At 38.2% G+C, this 20,835-nt stretch overlaps 1 protein-coding gene across 3 annotated transcripts in view; it reads right to left on the reverse strand.

The window, feature by feature from the left end:
• COG3 (component of oligomeric golgi complex 3) overlaps positions 1-20,835 on the reverse strand; it is a 97,535-nt gene that overhangs the window by 37,361 nt on the left and 39,339 nt on the right. For all 3 annotated transcript variants that reach the window (XM_077158278.1, XM_077158277.1, XM_077158279.1), the window contains exon 14: positions 1,982-2,087. In XM_077158278.1, the coding sequence (XP_077014393.1) occupies positions 1,982-2,087 (106 nt within the window). The remainder of the gene's footprint in view (positions 1-1,981; positions 2,088-20,835) is intronic.

The following is a 20,835-nucleotide window of genomic DNA, read 5'->3' on the forward strand; positions in this document are numbered from 1 at the left end:
TAAGTATACTGAAGTATTTCTTAAAATTTAGTATCCCAATTTGTAGCTACAAGGTCCTCATGATGCTCTATCTCTCATTTACTCAAACTACTCTGCCAACTCCTCCTCCTCTGGCTTCCATCATGACCTGTCACCCTGTTTGCTTTTGACAACTCTGGTTGCTTTCTCAGTTTGCTCCATGCACTCCTCTTCCTCTATTTGCTCCTTAAATGTCACACTGCTGATAGCATTGTTCAGACTTCTGCTGTGATCACTCCACTTTCTGCCCTGGGGTTCTTTTACAATCAATGCATCAACCAACACTAAATCTTTCTATCTGAACCAATCCCCCTCTTGAGGAGTGCTGCCTAACAGAAATAAATGTGAGACATAAATTCAATAAATAAATTCAGATAATTTTAATTTTTCTACTAGCCACATTAAAAAGAGTGAAAAGAAACAGGTAGAATTAATTTTAGCAAAGTATTTTATTTAACCCAATATATCCAAAATATCATCTTGACATGTAATATAAAAAAAATTACTAAAATCTCTTCCATGGTTTTTTTCATACTAAGTCTTGTATTTCATACCTGTGGTCAATTCAGCCCAGCCACAGATCACAGGCTCGGTGGCTACCTTACTGGAAGCACAGCTCTGGATCCACATTAACACAGACTCTCTTGGTTGTGCCTCTAGGATGTGACTCAACTCTCCCTTCGCCCCCACGTCCCTCTATAAGCAGATTCAACTGATCCACATCCTTCCCTCACGTATGCACTGCTCTCCAACCCCCAGTTAATCCTGGTTAATCCCCTGATTCAAAACCACCTTTATCTTTCAGATGGAAAAATGCAGCAACTTCCTACCCAGTCCCTAGATTTCTGCTAACAATTTCATGGCAACACCAGGCAAAAATTAAAGACAGGTTTTATGTGAGAAGGGAAATGTCACAAGTCCAGCACAAGCAAGGCAGAGATGTGCACTAGTATCTCCACTAACTCAAAAAGGTGCACCAGAGCCAAGGTCTGCTTGTGGATCACCCTTTCTGCTGTAAATGTGATAAAATGACCATGACCTCGTCAGATGCGCAAACACCCAGGCTACTTGGCAGTCTGGATTAAGGGTACCAACTGTTTACAGAGTTGACTCAGAACACAAGAAACCCTAACCCTGGGGGATAGTTGATGCCTTTAAAACCCATGGAATGTTACAATGCTCCTACCCCCAGTGAGAGGGAAGAAACCATCAATTCCATGGGGAGCTGAACTATAATACTGCCCTGACAGCTAGGGAGTAGGCGGGAAGAGCCACTCTTCTCCTGATGTGGCTTGTTATTTATGTAACCCATGAATGCTCTGGGTCACTTTGGGACAATTTTGCTCTTACGTAACATGCACCCCAATTCAAGCTATCCCACACACTTCAATCAGCAATAAAACCACCCAATACATTTACAAAATGCAAATCATATTATGCAAGTTCACTGATACATTCTACTGGCTAAAAGCTCAAAGTCCTAAGACTGGCACATAGGACCTATCTTAATATGGCTTGTCTTACCTGCTCCTTCCCTACCTACAACCTGTGCCAAAACATGCCAGACCAGTTGACTTACCCAAGAGGCCAAGTCTTTCCATCCTGCATGCCTTCCACCACACTATCCTATTTATCTTAAGCAATCTTACTCCACCTGGCCCACTCATACTTATCTTTATAAATACTACAAGTGTGAAAAGCCACAAACACACTGAGCTCGCCTCTCTGCAGTCAAGGCTCACCTCCCTTCATTACTCAATGCCTCCTCAATGGTCAAAAAAGTGCCCGGGGCATCCCTTTGGCATGTCACTTACCACTGAATTTCATCTGTGGTTTATCAATCTGTCCCCATTAAGACCTAGACTCCTCAAGGGCAAGAGCTGTTTTACATGGCTAAGACACAATTCCTAAATAAAGATTAAATGATGAATAAATGTTGGAATTATAAGACAACATAACATACCAGATTTTCTTAATTTGTGAGATTCTGCTTCTTCTAACTGAATATCTGAAAATGAGGCTTCTGAAGGTACCTTCTTCTGTTCATCTTTTAAACTCTGTGCAATTTGCTGCATAGAGAAATCACAGGGAACATTAAAGTGTAGTTTTCCATAGTGTTTGACAATATGAGCATGTTCTTTCTACCAAAAAAAAAATACTAATTAATAAATTAGATGGACTAAGAGAACTATGCCAAAACTAACACAGGGAAATGAAAAAATCAAATTAGTGTGGAGTGTATCTATTCTCACAAATCCACACAGAGTCTTTCACCTCATTTCAGAACCCATACAAAGTACCTAATAAAGTAGCTAATAAACAAGGCTCAAATAAGAAGCATACTTTCTGAACTCTAAGTTCACAAACTAACATATTTAAATTTAAGGGTGAATATCAGAAACTGAATGCAGAAATGCTTTTATTCAAATGACTAGAAATCTACATATGATTTTTCTTTAAATGAGAACAACTGAGTATTCTCCTTTTGAAACAGATTTTTTTAAATTAACTTATGCTAATTAAAGTTGTACCCTCTTCCACTGTCTAAAGAATATGATCCTATAAATACAGGTTACTCAATGCTAAGTTAGTAATGAATATCCTGCTAATTTACATTGGTTATAAAGGTGGAAGTACAAAAGGTACACAGGAAATAAGGACCTAACAGTTACCTAGCTATTACTGAAAAGAATGCTTCAAACACTGTGGAGGAGAAGTCCAGGCCAGTCCTCTCCTTCTGCATGCAGAAACCAGAAAGTGTATCCCTAAATGGCAGGCCAATGTCACAGCCAGATCACCCTTAGGCCCCATCACCTCATCAAAGGAAAACAAAGCCAGCATATTTACTGCACGTGGGAACCTTAAACCAAAGAGTTCACACAATAAAGGATCAAGGATACTGGTCACATAATGACTGAACAAATACACTGAATACAACATCAAATTATACTGATGGGGGTAAATGTATCACCTGACATTCTATCAGACAAAGCTATTAAAATAGGCATTCTACCTGTAACATTCATAATAAAGACCCAGGAGAGAAGCAGACGGGGAAAGGAAGAAAAATTTCCCATTTTGGACTGAGAAACAGATTTAGTCCCCTTCATACTTTGTGGCCTTCAGATTCCAGGTAATGGGACTTCCAGGCCAAGATGGCGGCTTAACAACGTGCGGATTTTAGTTCGTACTCCAGAACAGCTACTAAATAACCAGAAACAGTACAGAATACCTCCTGGGGCCACATCAGTGACCAGGACACACAGTGTACCCCAGTGTGGACCAGTTGGACAGGCTGCAAGCACCCCCAGAACCGTGAGTTCCGCAAGCCGTGGCAGCCGGCACTGGTCCCCACAGGCTGCTTCCCAGAGGGAAAAGGAAAGAGGCTTTACCAGCAGCAGGGGCTGGGTCCAACAAAACGCCAATTGTGGAATTAATTAAAAAATTATGACTACTAAAAATACGCCCCCAGCTCAGGTGAATCTGGTCAAAGTGGAGGTCGCTCATTTTTGCCCCAGCGCCAAGGGGGCAGGTAGGGCTGACAGGAAAGAAAAAAAAACAACAACAAAAAAAGAAGGAAACAGAGGTTTTTGTGTGGCTGTGTTTCTACAAAGGCTTGACTGCCTTTGGATACAGCAGCAGGGCTCCTCAGGCTGCAACTGCCCCAGGCATAGGCAGATACAAGCTCATTTGATGGCTTGTGTGGAGCCTGTGCCTTTCCCAGGGGAGGGGTGAAGCCCAACTCAGGTGGAACCCCTCCCTTAAGGAATTCAGACATCAGGGCTTGGTAATTTGAAGCTATTAAAACCAGCCTACAACCTCTCCTCTGTCTCCACCACGCCCCCAGCAGGGAGAGTCTGCCAAAGTTAAAGGTACCACATCATCTTATGCTGGTGGGACCTGCAGGCAGACAAGTGTCGCATACTGGGCAGGATGAGAAAAACAGAGTCGAGAGACTTCACAGGAAAGTCTTTCAACCTGCTAGGTCTCACCCTCAGGGAAAACCGATGCAGGTGACTCTTTCCTTCTGATAGGAGGCCAGTTTGGTCTGGGAAAATCCAGCTGGGGTCTATAATACCTACGTAGACCCTCTTAAGGGTTGGGGGTGGGGGGAAGGCACCATACTACAGGGCAAGAAACAAGAAAACAAGAACGGAAAAATTCTCCTCTATTAAACAAAACTCAACCTAGATTCAAGATGTAATGGAGAGACTGGAGGGAACTGCCTGAAAATGTAGAGCTGTGTTCCAGTAGCCATGTTTCTTGAGAATGATTGTACAATGATACAGTTTTTGCAATGTGACTGTTGTGTGATTGTGAAAATTTTGTTGTCTGATGTTCCTTTTATCTACCTTGTCAACAGATGAGTAGAACATATGGAATAAAAATAAATAATAGGGGGAACAAATGTTAAAATAAAAAATAAAAAACTTAAGCTAGAGGTCCAGAAAAAGCTGAATTGAATGTCAAAGAACAGATAGATGACAAACTCATCCAGCAAGAAAACCTTAGGTAAAAGAAGTGAAAGCAATCTCCAGAATAAACTAATTAAGGTAATTAAATGCCTAGACACCAACAAAAAATAACAAATCACACTAGGAAAATTGAAGATACGGCCCAGTCAAAGGAACAAACCAACAATTCAAATGAGATGCAGGAGCTGAAACAATTAATTCAGAATATACGAACAGACATGGAAAACTTCATCAAAAACCAAATCAATGAACTGAGTGAGAATATAAAGAAGGCAAGGAATGAACAAAAAGAAATCGAAAGTCTGAAAAAACAAATCACAGAACTTATGGGAATGAAAGGCACAGTAGAAGAGATGGAAAAAACAATGGAAACCTACAACAGTAGATTTCAGGAGACAGAACATAGGATTAGTGAACTGGAGGATGGAACATCTGAAATCCAGCAAGAAAAAGAAAATATAGGGGAGAAAATGGAAAAATATGAGCAGGGACTCAGGAAATTGAAAGACGATATGAAGCACACAAATACACGTGTTGTGGGTGTCCCAGAAGAAGAGAAGGGAAAGGGAGGAAAAAAACTAATGGAGGAAATTATCATGGAAAATTTCCCAACTCTTATAAAGACTTAAAATTACAGATCCAAGAAGTGCAGTATACCCCAAAGAGAATAGATCCAAACAGATGTACTCCAAGATATTTACTAATCAGAATGTCAGAGGTCAAAGAGAAAGAGAGAATCTTGAAAGCAGCAAGAGAAAACCAATCCATCACATACAAGGGAAGCCCAATAAAACTATGTGCAGATCTCTCAGCAGAAACCATGGAGGCAAGAAGACAGTGGGATGATATGTTTAAATTATTAAAAGAGAAAAACTGGCAACCAAGAATTCTATATCCAGCAAAATTGTCCTTCAAAAATGAGGGAGAAATTAAAACATTTTCAGACAAAGAATCACTGAGAGAATTTGTGACCAAGAGACCAGCTCTACAAGAAATACTAAAGGGAGCACTAGAGACAGATATGAAGACAGAAGAGAGAGGTGTGGAGAAGAGTGTAGAAAGGAAGACTATGAGTAAAGGTAAAAAGCAGAAAAATTAGACATACATATAAAATCCAGAAGGCAAAATAGCAGAAGAAAGTACTACTCATGCAGTAATAACACTGAATGTTAATGGATTAAACTCTCCAATCAAAAGACATAATCTGGCAGAATAGATTAAAAAAAACAGGACTCATCTATATGCTGTCTCTACTCAAAGAACATGAGGGCAAGGACACAAATGGACATTTACACACCAATGTTTATAGCAGCATTATTTACAATTACCAAGAGTGGAAGCAGCCAAAATGTCCATCAACAGACGGTTGGCTAAACAAACTGTGGCATTCACATAAGATGGAATATTATACAGCTGTAAGACAGAATAAAGTTATGAAGTATGTAACAACATGGATGGACTTAAGGACATTATGCTGAGTGTGATTAGCCAAAAACAACAGGACAAATACTATATGGTCTCACTGATATTACCTGACATTAGTGAATAAACTTGGAATATTTCATTGGTAACAGAGACCATCAGGAGATAGAAATAGGGTAAGATATTGGGTAATTGGAGCTGAAGGGATACAGATTGTACAACAGGACTGAATATAAAAACTCAGAGATGGACAGCACAATATTACCTAACTGCAATACAATTATGTTAAAATGCTGAATGAAGCTGCATATGAGAATGATAGAGGGAGGAGGGCTGGGACATAAATGAAATCACAAAGAAAGATAGATGATAAAGATTGAGATGGTATAATCTAGGAATGCCTAGAGTGTATAATGATTGTGACTAAATGTACAAATTTAAAAAATGTTTTTGCATGAGGAAGAACAAAAGAATGTCATTACTGCAGTATGCTGGAAATAGATAATAATGAATATTTTAAAATTTCAACTTATGTGTGAGACTAAAGCAAAAAATGTTTATTTGGTACAAATTTATACTTTGACTAGTGCATCTCCTAATATAACTTATGTAGATAGTTGGTTGAACACCTTAAGTACATGGAACTTTGTATAGGAAATGAGATTTTCTTGGTTTGTCCAGGTGATGCCCTGATGAATCCCAGAGTGATTTGATCAGTGAGCAGAAAAATATTTGCAAAGTCCCCTTCGGGGAATGGTGAGAATGGGGGAAAACTCAACTTCCCCAAGTTGAATTCTTGATATTCTCACAAGCAGGGTGGGCAACCAAAGCTATACGTTGAGGACCCAACCTTGGGGTTTGTTCATATGAAACTTAACCCCACAGAGGATAGGTCAAGCCTACCTAAAATTAGGCCTAAGAATCACCCCCAAGAGAGCCTCTTTTGTTGCTCAGATGTGGAGCAACACGTCTCTCTCCCCAGCCAACATGACGAGCGGTCTCACCACCCTCCCCCTGTCTACGTAGGACATGACTCCCAGGGGTGTGGACCTTCCTGGCAACGTGGGACAGAAATCCTGGAATGAGTTGAGATTCAGCATCAAGGGATTGAGAAAAACTCTAGAATGAGCTGAGACCCAGCATCAAGGGATTGAGAAAACCTTCTTGACCAAAAGGGGGAAGAGTGAAATGAGACAAAGTGTCAATGGCTGAGAGATTCCAAACAGAGTCGAGAGGTTATCCTGGAGGTTATTCTTATGCATTAAGTAGATATCACCTTGTTAACCAAGATGTAATGGAGAGGCTAGAGGGAACTGCCTGAAAATGTAGAGCTGCATTCCAGTAGCCATGTTTCTCGATGATGATTGTATGATGATATAGCTTTCACAATGTGACTGTGTGATTGTGAAAACCTTGTGTCTGATGCTCCCTTTATCTACCTTGTCAACAGATGAGTAGAACAAATGGAATAAAACTAAATAATAGGGGGAACAAATGTTAAAATAAATTTAGTTTGAAATGCTAGTGATCAATGAAAGGGAGGGGTAAGGGGTATGCTATGTAAACTTTTTTTTTCTGTTTTTGTTTTATTTTTCTGTTGTCTTTTTATTTCTTTTTCTGAATTGATGCAAATGTTCTGGGAAATGATCATGATGATGAATATGCAACTATGTGATGATATTGTGAACTGCTGAGTGTATGTGTTAGGAATGTTTGTTTCTTTCTTGTAATTTTTTTTAATTAATAAAAAATTTTTTAAAAATTAATGTCACACCCACTAGAATGGCTACTATAAAAAAAAGGATAAAAAAACTGAATGAAGCTGAATGTGAGAATGACAGAGGGAGGAGGGGTGAGGGCACAAATGAAATCACAAAGAAAGATAGACAATAAAGACTGAGATGGTATAATCTAGGAATGCCTAGAGTGTATAATGATAGTGACTAAATGTACAAGTTTAAAAAATGTTTTTGCATGAGGAAGAACAAAGGAATGTCATTACAGCAGGGTGCTGAAAATAGATGATAATTAATATTTTAAAATTTCAATTTATGTGTGAGACTAAAGATTTCAGGTAATGTCTGCAAATGTACCATACGTATGCTCCCTAGCATTATAAGCATACTCAGACATGGAGAGATAATTCCCTACCATAAGCCTGCAATAATAAATCTGGACAAAAACAAAATAGCCCCAAGTGATCCCCACAAGGGGCAGGCAAGGAGGTGCAGAACCTCCCTCCCCTCCAGCCAGCCCCAGCAGCTGACTAGGGAAACTTCCCCAGTGGCTCCGAGGCAGACCAGGCATGAGGGTAGCCCAGAGGCTGGTCTGTCGATCCACCACAAAGATCCAGGGCTCTGTGTGCTGGGAGCAGTCACCCAGACAGGCGCCACAAATAGCCAACCTGTCGGGTGTGGTATGTGGCAGATTTGACGGATGCTACACGTTATAGGTACACTACTGCCCCTTGGCACTGCTGTTCGCTTGCTGTCCCACTACTGCTCCCAGGCACTGCTGTTCACTTGCCATCCCACTACTGCCCCTGGGCACTGCTGTTAACCTGCCCATTCAACGTCAAGACAGGGAACAGGCCCCTGGCGCACACACACGCCGGCTTCCCAGCCTGTGGAAGCGGTGCCTCAGAGCACCACCTGCTGGTGAGAAGTGGTTAAATTCAGGCTGACAAAACTCCCTATCTGCCTAGGTTTTTTGTTCCTTTTCCCTTTTTGCCTTTCTTAAATGTATTTTTCTACATATATATATATTTTTATTACTAGTATTGTATTTTACTTTATATATTTCTCATATATTTATATTCTTGTTTACTTTTTAGTTTTTCCTTCTTTTTTTAAATTATTTTCTCTCCCTTCTGTGGGCACTAGTCTAAGTTCATCCCCAATCTATCTTGGGGAGTCTCCTTCTGACTTTGGAGCCTACTACAGTTGAGGTGTGTGTTTTCTTTCTTTCATATTTTTATTTTACTTTACTAGTACAGTTGTTATTTCTTATTTTATTGTACTGTTTTTTGGGGGGAGGGGTAGGTACATGGGCTGGGAATCGAGTAGGTACATGGGCTAGGATTTCAGTGTAGTGGGCGGGCATTATGCCTTTGAAATACCCCAGCATCCCTGCTTAGCCTTTAATAGACCCTCAGTGGAACTGTACCCTCACATGAGATCCAGGCCTTGGTCTGACACAGAATTACTGACAAATCAAGTATAAAATAAAAGTTTCAATGCAAAACCAAGTAAATACAAAACTTTAGAGGAGTGAAGGAAACCAATTTGCAAAATAACCTAAGATAATAAAATGCCCCGAATACAACAGAAAATCACAAAACACTTGAAGAGCCAAAGACAAATGGTACAGCCAAACAACAAATCAAAACTTGAGAGGTGACACAGAACACGGAACAACCACTCAGGAATATTTATAAAGAAATAAAGAATATCAGGAAGACACTAGAAGAGCATAAAGGAGAATTAAAAGATTAAATATAAAAATAGTAAGATTTCTCAGAGATGAGATACAGTATAGCAAATTAGAAAAATACTAGAGACACAAAATAGCAGATTCAAAGAAGCAGAAGGAAGAGTAAATGAGCTAGAGGGCAGAACAATTGAACTAGAGCACACAAAAGAATAAACAGCAAGAAAGATGGAAAAAATGAACTAAACCTTAGGGAAATCATGGTCAACAAGAGGTCCACAAGAAAGAGAAAAGAATAGTACGACTGGAAAAGTTAACTGAAGAAATAATGGGGGAAAGTTTCTAACCTTTATAAAAGACATAAATACGCACATCAAAGAAGCCCAACAAACTCCAAATAGAATAAGTATAAATAGGCCTAGTCCAAGACAAATACTAATTAAACTGTCAAATGCTGAAGAGAAGCAGAAAGTCCCTAAAGGAGCACGAGAAAAATGATCTACTACATACGAGGGAAAACACATAAGACTGAGTTCGGACGACACAACAGGCACCACAGAGACAAGATATGATATATTTAAGATCCTGAATGAGAAAGCCTTCCAGCCAAGAATTCTTTATTCAGAGAAGCTGCATTCAGAGAAGCTGCCCTACAAAATAGAGGGAGAGCTTAAAATCTTCAGACAAAGAATGAGAGGACTAGTCAACAAGAGACCTGCCCTACAAGAAATACTAAAGGGAGTCCTGTCAGCTGAAAAAAAAAAAAAGACAGGAGAGAAAGGTCTGGAGGAGGGCAGAGAACTGAAGAGTACCAGTAACGGGAACTTAAAGGATAAAAAGAAAGAGAGGGAAATGAATATACAAGTAAAAACTAAAGTATAAGATGGTAGATTCAAGAACTGCTTTTGCAGTAATTAATCGTTAACAGACTAAACTCACCAATTAAACAATATGTACTAGCCTAGTAATAGGAGGTAGCTTCCTAAACTTTACACCCAAAGCACAAGCAACAAAAGAAAAAATAGATAAGTGGGAACTCATCAAAATCAAATGCTTCTGCACTTCAAAAGACTATGTCAAAATGGTGAAGAGGCAGCCAACTCAAGGGGAGAAAGTATTTGGAAATCATATATCGGACGAAGGTTTGATTTCCTGTAAATACAAAGAAATCATACAATTCAACAACAAAAGAACAAACAACTCAATTATAAAATGGGCAAAAGATATGAACAGGCAATTTTCTAAACAGCAAATACAGATGGCTCAAAAGCATAGGAAGAGATGCTCATTTTCCTTGGCTATAAAGAAAATGCAGATCAAGACTACAATGAGATACCATCTCACACCTATAAGAATGGCTGCTATTAAACAAACAGGAAACTATAAAGGTTGGAGAGGACGTGGAAAAACTGGGATACTTACGCACTGCTGGTGGGAATGTATAATGGTGCAGCCACTATGAAAGACTGTTTGGTGGTTCCTTAGGAAATTAAATATCGAGTTGCCCTGTGACCCAGCAACAGCACTACTTGGTATATACCCAGAAGAACAGAAAGTAACAACACAGACAGACATTTGCACACTGATGTTCACTGCAGCATTATTCATAATTGCCAAAAGATGGAAACAAAACAAATGCCCACCAACAGATGAGTGGATCAACAAAATGTGGTATATACATACAATGGAATATTATGCAGCAATAAGACAAAATGACATCCTGAAGCACATGACAAGACAGACGAGCCTTAAGGATATAATGCTGAGCGAAGTTAGACAGACACAAAGGATAGATACTGTATGATTCCACTTTTACAACCAGTATAAAGGTATAATTAGAGGCTTATAATACAGAATATAGGGGACTCAGAGATACATAGAAGCTAGAGATGGGTGAACCGTTAGCTAATGAGGTTGAACTCCAATGTAAGGGAATAGATAGGAGTGAAGGTGGTTCTCTAGTAGGTCTGTAGTAATATTACCATATTGAAGATGAGTAAGATTGAAAGGGGTTGTATAGACCTACATGTCCCAATGATTAGCACTAGGAATATGAATTAAATCTCGCAAGAATTACTTCAAACATATAATTCTTATATAATGAGTGTTTAAGTCCAGGGTACAGGGGGAAAACTGCTATTACATGCTATGAGCTATGTTCGAAAGGAAAAGGAAATCATCAGTACTACCACAGCAGCAGAGGTAAATAATGGGAGGAGAGATAAGAGTTAAGAGGAGGTTTAGATTTCCTATTTGGCAAGGGTGTGTTTATTGGTTTTCTTTCTCTTAGGAACAATGAAATTATCTAAAATTGAAAATTTGATGGACTATATACTTTGGGCCCTCTACATGATACCCGATGAATGCAAGTGGCTGAAGGATGCACTGATGGAGAAGTAGATTGGCAAACGATGGTGTATACTTATGAATGAAGGTTGTGCTGCTACACATGTAGGAACAAAGTTGTAAGGCATGCAGTAATGCGAATGAACATGTGGGACATTTGGTGAGACAAAATTAGCTAGAAATAAAAGATCAAGAATGGTAGGGTCACCTTTAGAAAATGCTTTTTTAAAACAGGGCCCTAGATTGTAAGCTTTTAAGGCAGACACATTAAGTCTGAAATAGTGATTATTATTTCTGGACTTTGAGAGGCTGTTTTATATATATAACCTAATATTTAGAGGTAAGAACGAAGCTAAACAGGTTGGGGTTAAAGTAATTCAGAACATAGGAGTAAGGACAAAAGTGTCTGTATTTTAGAACCACACATGCTCTTTGAGACCAATGAAAGAAAGGTTTATTGGTCTGGAACCTAAATTTTCTGTAGTGCATAATCTAATTCAACCTACCTATATAGCTCATTTGAAAAATTGAAACACAGGGAGCACAGAATAAGAAAGAAGTCCTTTAATCCTACAGATTATTGTAATGCCTGGATACATGCTAGATATATTAAGCACATAATCAAAAAGTATTGGCAAAGTCCCCTGAGGGAGGGGAGAAAAATATGGAACTATTAGACCTTACCATCAGGAAATCCTGTTAGTGTGTCAAATTCTAGGGACACCCAAATCAATAGGCCATGCCTTTGATCAGGAGGCTTACTCTTGTGAAGCTTATGTAGGTAGCAGAGAAGCTTAAACTATCTATAGGCAGGCCTAATTACATCTGGAGGACCTCTTTTGTTGCTCTGATTTGGCCTCAGTCTCTCTAAGCCCAACTCTACAAGTAAAATCACTGCCCTTCCCCCGAAATGGGACATGACATCCAGGGGTGAAAGTCTCCTTGGCGACGTGGGAGATGACTTCTAGGGATGAATCCAGACCTGACACTGTGGGATCAACAATTCTATCCTGACCAAAAAGGGGAAAAGAAGTGTAATTAATAAAGTATCAGTGGCAGAGAGAATTCAAATAGAGTCGAAAGGCTACTCTGGAGGTTGCTCTTATGCAAGCTTCAGTTAGACCTTGCTATCTATCGTAACCTGCCAACCCCCAACCAGGACCATTCCTAAAGAACACCTAGGAAAGAAGGGTTTCCAGAAACCTACAACCTCCAGATGGGTCCCTGGTGATAAATCCTGAAACCTAGAGGGCCCAGCCTCTCCAGACCATCAGATAGTTCCATCTCCCTACCTCATATTAGTGACAAATCCTTCCAATATGAAAAATTTAGAATCACTGTAGCCCAAACACCCCTAAAGGGAGAGATGGAAAGATAAAAGGTGATGGTGGAGTTATCCAGAGAAGATAGGATTTAACAAATGAATATGAATGCTGAATCATTAAATTGATCTCTTTTAGTCTCCAGTATTCTAGAGCATCTAAAAGTAAAAAACTAAAATTGTGAAACTGTAACTCAGTCAAACTCTGAAACATGTTCTACAACTAATTGCAGTGCTGTGCTTTGAAATTTATAGCTTTTTTTGTATATATGTTATTTTTCATGGAAAAAAATCAATTGTGATGTTAAAAAAGTATTTAAGCCCTCCAGCCTCTTATATTCTGGAGCAACTAGAAGGAAAAATATATGAGAGGATCATATGGCAGCCCATGACAAACTCCGGGATCGATCCTATAACTACTTGTTGAAGAGTGCTTTGAAAACTATTGCTTTTTTATTTCTTTGCTTTGTATATATGTTATACTATACAATAAAAAAATGTTAAAAAAAAAACAACATATACTAGCAAAATTAAGAAAAATGATCCATCTATATACTCTTTACAAGAGACACATCTTAGACTCAAGGATACAAAAAGACTGAACAGGTGATTCAGTAGTAGAACACTCACTTTCGATGTGGGAGACCTGAGTTCAATCCCAGGACCATGTACCCAAAGAAAAAAAAAGACTGAAAGTGAAAGGAAGGAAAAAGTTGTTCCATGTAAACTCTAACCAAAAGAAAGCAGGAGTAGCTATATTAGAATCAGACAAAATAGACTCAAATGTAAAGAAGTTATAAGAGACAAAGGACATCACATATTAATTAAATGGACAAACCACCAAGAAGAAATAACAGTCATAAATGTTTATGCTCCCAATCAAGGAGCTCCAAAGTACATGAGGCAAGCATTTGCAAAACTGAAAAAAATGACAGACATTTCAATAACAATAGGGGGAGATTTCAATACACCACACTCCTCTATAGACAGAACCAGAGAGAGGATCAAAAAGGAAATACAGAACTTAAACAATCTGATAAATGAATTAGACCCAACAGACACATATACATCGTTACATCTCAAAACATCAGGATAGGGCGGTGCCATGGTGGCTCAGTGGCAGAATTCTCGCCTGCCATGATAAAAGACCCGGATTCAATTCCCGGTGCCTGCCCATGTTAAAAAACATAAGACAAAAAACACCAATGCTCATGGAATGTTCTTCAGGATAGATCATACGCTGGGGCATAAAACAGGCCTTTTTAAATTTAAAAGGACTGAAATTATCCAAAGCACTTTGTCTGATCACAATGGAATGAAGACGGAAATCAATAACCACCAAAAAACTATATAACTTTGCACAAATAAATACTGATTAAAAAATGCACTCTTAAACAGTGGGTCAGAGAAGAAATTGCTAGAAAAATCAATAACTATCTGGAGACGAATGAAAGTGAGAACACAACGTATCAGAACTTACGGAATATGACAAAGACCATGCCGAGAAGAAAACTTATTGCCCTTAATGTCTATATGAACATGAAGAACGAGTAAAAATTGAGGACTTTACTGCTCACCTGGAGGAACTAGAGAAAGAACAGCAAACTTCCCTAAAGCAAACAGAAGAAGAGAAATAACAAAAATTAAAGCAGAATTAAATGAACTGGAGAACAAAAAAAAAATAGAAAGACTCAATAAAATCAAAAGTAGGTTTTTTGAAAAAAATCAATAAAATTGATGGACCCCTAGGTAGCCAGACTAACAAAAAAAAGAGAGCGAGGACGCAAATAAAATCAGAAATAAGAAGGTCATTACCATGGATCCTGAAGACATTTTAAAAATCATAAAAGAACACTATGAACAACTATATATGGCAACAAATTAGACAACTTAGATGAAATGGAAAAATTCCTAAAAATATACTGTTCTGGTTTAAAAGTGTTATGTACCCCAGGAAATCCATGTTCTTTAAAACTTATTCAGTATTGTTTGGTGGGATCTTTTTGATTAAGTTGTTTCAATGGAGATGTGTCTCCACCCATTTAAAGTGGGGTCCCTTACTTGAGTCCTTTAAGAGGGAACCATTTTGGAAAAAGCTTCAGAGCCCCCACAGCCAGAGACCTTTTGAGATGCATATGGAAACCCCCTCCAGGGAAGTCCTTTGAAAGGAGAAGCGTGGAGAGAAAGCTAGCACAGGGTACCATGTGCCTTCTCAACTTACAGAGGTGTTCCGGAACCACTGGTCTTTCTTGAATCAAGTTATCTTTCTCTGGATGCCTCAGTTTGGACATTTCTCTGGCCTTAGAACTGCAAACTTGTAATATAATAAGTTCCCATTTTTAAAGTCATTTCATTTCTGGTATACTGCATTCCAGCAGCTTTAGCAAACCAAAACACAAATTACCTATACTGACTCAAGAAGAAATAGAAGACCTCAACAAACCAATTAAAAGTAAAGAGATTAAATCAGTCACCAAAAATCTTCACACAAAGAAAACCCCAGGACCAGAGACAGCTTTACAGGGGAATTTTACCAAACATTACAAAAAGAACTAATACCAATCCTGCTTAAACTCTTCCAAAATATTCTGGAAACAGAAATGCTACCTAACCCATGTTATGAAGCTAACATCATTCTAATACCAAAACTAGATAAAGACGCTACAAGAAAGGAAAACTACAGATCATTCTCCCTAATGAACACAGATGCAAAAATTCTCAACAAATTCTAGCAAATCGAATCCAATGACACACTGAAAGAATTATACGTCATGACCAAGTATAGTTTATACCAGGAATGCAAGAGTGGTTCAACACAAGAAAATCAATTAACATAATTCGGCATAACAAATCAAAATGAAAAAAATCACTGATTCTATTGATTAAAGCTGAAAAAGCATTTGGGAAAATTCAGCGTCCTTTCCTGATTAAAACGCGTCAAAAAGGTAGGAATCAAAGGAAACTTTCTTAATATCCTAAACATCTGGCATCATACTTAATGGTGAAAGACCAAAAGCTTTCCCCTAAAGACTGGGAACGAGTCAACCCACTCTCACCACTATTATTCAACATTGTGCTAGAAGTCCTAGCTGGAGTGATTAGACAAGGGAAAGAAATAAAAGGCATCCAAATAGGAAGGAAGAAGGAAAACTTTCATTATTTGAGGATGATATGATCCTGTACTTAGAAAAACCTGAGAAATCTATGACAAATCTCCTTGATTTAATAAATAAATTCAGCAAGTGGAGGGATACAAGTATAAAAATTAACTTTCTATGCACAAGCAATGACCTATCTGAGAAAACAATTAAGGAAAAAATTCATTCAAATAATGACCAAAAGAATCAGGTATCTAGAAGCAAGCCTAACCAGGGATTAGACTTGTACACAGAAAACTACAAAACATTGCTATTAGAAATAAAAAATGACTTAAATCGATGGAAAGACACTCCATGCTCATAGATAGGAAGGCTGAATGTTGTTAAGAAGTCAATTTTACCCAAATGATCTAAAGATTCAATGCAATACCAATCAAAATCCCAACAACTTACTATGAAAATATGGAAAAGCTGGTTATCAAATTTATACGGGAGGGAAACAGACTCCAAATAAAGATAACTTAAAAAAGAAAACAAGAAGTAGAAAGACTATCACTTATTGACTTTAAAGCTTACTATGAAGCCACAGTGGTCAAAATAGCATGGTACTAGTACAAAGATAGAAGTACTAACCAATGGAATTGAGAGTGCAGAGACCACCAAATCTATGGTCAACTGATCTTCTATAAGGGCCCAAAATCCACTAGGTTAGAATAGTCTTATCAATAAATGAGTATGGCCAAATTGGATATCAACAACCAAAAAAGAGGACCCCTAACATTATACCCTATACAAAAATTAATTCAAAATGTATTAAAGGCCTCAATGTTAGAAACAGTATCGTAAAACTTCTAGAAGAAAATGCAGGGAAACATCTTCAAGATCTAATAACAGGAGGGAGCATCTTAAACTTTACAACTAAAGCACAAGCAGCGAAAGAAAAAATAGACAAATGGGAACTCCTTAAGATCAATAGCTTCTGTGACTAAAAGGACTTTGTCAAAAAGGTGAACAGGCAGCCAACTCAGTGGGAGAAAATATTTGGAAACCACATATCAGAAAAACACTTGAGATCCTGTATAAAGAAATTATACAGCTCAACAACAAAAAAACAATCCAACTATAAAATGGGCAGCGGATATGAATAGACATTTTCTGAAGAGCAAATACAGATGGCTCAAAAGTTCATTTTCATTAGCTATAAGAGAATTGCAAATCAAAACAACCACGAGGTATCATCTCACATGTCAGAATGGCTGCTATTAAACAAACAGAAAATTACAAATGTTGGAGAGGATCTGGAGAAACTGGAATACTTATTCACTGTTGGGGGAATGTATAATGGTGCAGCTGCTGTGGAAAACATCTTGGCAATTCCTCAGAAAACTAAGTATTGACTTCCCCTGTGACCTGCAATATCAATACTCAGTATATATCCAGAAGAGCTGAAAGCAGTGACATGAGTAGACATTTGCACGCTGATATTCGTAGTTGCCAAAAGATAAAAACAATCCACGTGCCCATCAATAGATGAGTGGATAAACAAATGTGGTCTTTCGCTATTATGACACTAGTCAAGGTAATCTCAGAGGTTACATCGTAGAATATAGCAGACCTAGAGGTAGATAAAAGCTAGAGATGGGGAAAAGTCTACCCAATGAGGCGAAACTAAATGCAAGAGTATGGACAGAAGCGATGATAACTAATTAGCCAGGTTATAAGTAACATCATCATATTGAAGGTAAATATGATTGAAGGGGATGTATAGTGTCAATTATCCCACTGATTAAATCTACAACTATAAATAAATTCTTGATTGAGCTATTTCAAAGGTTTGATAGTAGTCAAAGATTTAATACTTATGGGGGAAACTAAAAATACATACTATGGCCAATAAATAGTTAACAGGAAGACATCAACAGTACCTCAGCAATACCAGGGGCAATTAATTGGGTAGGAGGGGATAAGTAACAAGGGGTAGTTTTGATTTTTCAGTCGGTGATACTGTGTTTGTCAGTTCGTTGTTGCTATGGACCAGTGAAAATTGTCTAAAGATTGTGAGTGCTGCTGATTGTACAAACAAGTGTGAGGCTACTGTAAGACATGGTTTGGTTATTTTGGACATTATACATAATGCCCAATAGATGGAGGGAGTCGAAGGATACAATGACTGAGGAGCAGAATGGCGAACTATAATACATTTATATGATGGAATATGGTGCAGCTACAATAAGGAAGGCCATCAAGAGGCATGCAACAAACTTAGTAAACCTTGGAGACAATGTATAGTGTAAAGTAAGCCAGAAACAAAAACATAGATATGCAAATGTTTCCTTCAGAAAATATTTATAAGAAAATTGGAGCGTGGATTTTAAGCCCTATAGCAGCCACTTAGTCTCAAGTTGTAAATGTATTTCTAGATTCTAAAATATTGAAAAAAATAAAACAAACAAAATGAACAGCCCCAACACTACATAACTTATCGACCATAAGAACTGCTCTCTGCAAGGTTGACTTTATATATTGTAAGTTTATATATAAAAAAGTAATATAATTATCTAAAATATAATAATTTTTAACAGAAGTCAGAGGAAAGGATGAAAGCTTAGGAGAACATTCATGTACAATAAGTAAGAGCATTAAACTAAACAGAGTGGTGTATCTCAAGCCTATGAGCTTTACTACAAATGTACATACTCATTGCTACATATGTATCAATCTCCGCTCAAAAATAAATTAGTTTAAGTTAAAATACTAGCAAAGGCAGAGTGACAGAAATGGGTACAGACACACCATACATTTCTCTGCTGTCAGCTGAGAAGGCTTAGCAGGAATGGTACTCCTGGAGCACCAACCACACCCAGCTCCCAATCTTGGCTTCTAAGACTAACCTCCAATAAAAGGAACTAGGGCTTCTGAAAGAAATGGCTGATTCTAGGACTGAGGTGAGAATCATACAAGATGAACCTGGAGCATCTTAGAATGCCAGGAAATAAGGAAGTGATAAAAAAATTAAAAATTTTTAAAAACCTGCAATGATGGGTATAGGTCAAAGGAACACAGGAGCCATCTGAAGGAGCTCCCAATGGCCAAAGCCAGAACAATCTGAACAATGAGATAAATAAAGTAGTCCTGTACTATAACCAAAAAATAAAAATCCGAAGTCCATAGTGACAGAAATAAATGACAGAATAAGTAAAAGGGGTAGGAGAGTGAATCTCTCGTGCAGAAAAATTCCCAGTAATTTATGTAGGTATTTCAAAATCCCCAATTCCTTAGTATGGACTGTGCAAAGCTTTCCTTCCAAAGAGTGCAGTGTAGAAAAGGGGGTAAAGAGTAATTTCACAGTGGTAAAACCTGACAACATTGCAGAGAGGTGATCAAGGTCACCATCAACAGTGACAGACCATGCTGACAGTATATACCCTTGAAATGGTGTGATGAGAATGGTACTTAACATCTGTGGTTTTCCTCCCCCAAAGCCATAATCCCAGTCTAACCATGAGAAAAACATCAGATAAATTTCGGAAGACAGACATCCTGAAAAATCCTTGACCTCCCCTCCTCAAGACTGTCAAGGTCACCAAACATGAAGAAAGTCTGAAAACCTGTCCTGGCCAAGAGGAGCCTAAGGAGATATGATAATGAAATGTAATGTGTTACAATAGAATAGACAGCGGATCTGGATAGAATCCTAGTACACAAAATTACATGAGGTAAAAAGTAAGGAAATTTGACTCCAGTTAATAATAGCATGTAAATATTGGTTTATTGATTGTGGCAAATGTACTACACCAATGGACGATGTTTGAGAGGAAGAAAATGGATGCAGCACATATTGCAACTCTCTGTACTATCTTCATAATTTTTCTATAAATCTAAAACTGGCCTAAAAAAGTTTGTCTTTTTTTTGTAAAGGAAATCAGGCTGTGGGACATCCAACAGAAGTAGTATAAGCAGAAAGAGAATAACATCTGAGTCACACAGTACCACTTAACAACAAAAACTGCCACTTGGTGTCAAAAGGTATAATAATACTTGTGAAAAAGTACACTTTTATGTATTTCTCATACACAAATAGGTTTAAATCCATCACTACTCCTTCTGTAAATCAATAACAATTAGCAAGAATGTTTCTAATCCTGGCAAGAATTAGATTACCTTTTAAAAAACATATCAGAGTGGCCTCTCTCTCTCGGCCGACACAGCAAGCAAACTCACTGACCTCCCCCTCTCTATGTGGGACATGACTCCCAGGGGGTGGACCTTCCTGGCAACGTGGGACAGAAATCCTAGAATGAGCCGGAACTCAGCATCAACGGACTGAGAAAATCTTCTCAACCAAAAGGGGGAAGAGCGAAATGAGAAAAAATAAAGTATCAGTGGCTGACAGATCCAGAGTCAAGAGGTTATCCTGGAGGTTATCCTTACGCATTAAATAGATATCACCTGTTTGAATAGATATCAACTGCCTGAAAATGTGGAGCTGTGCTCCAGTGGCCATGTTTCTGGAAGATAACTGCATGATGATATGGCTGTCGCAGTGTGACTATGTGGCTGTGAGAGCCTTGTGTCTGATGCTCCTTTTTATCTAACTTATCGATGGACAAGTAAAACATATGGATTAAAAATAAATAAATAATAGGGGGAACAAATGTTAAAATAAATTTAGTAGATTGAAATGTTGGTGATTGGTGAAGGGGAGGGGTAAGGGGTATGGTACGTA

This window comes from Tamandua tetradactyla, chromosome 4 (assembly GCF_023851605.1).
Source record: "Tamandua tetradactyla isolate mTamTet1 chromosome 4, mTamTet1.pri, whole genome shotgun sequence".
NCBI classification, from domain to species: domain Eukaryota; kingdom Metazoa; phylum Chordata; class Mammalia; order Pilosa; family Myrmecophagidae; genus Tamandua; species Tamandua tetradactyla.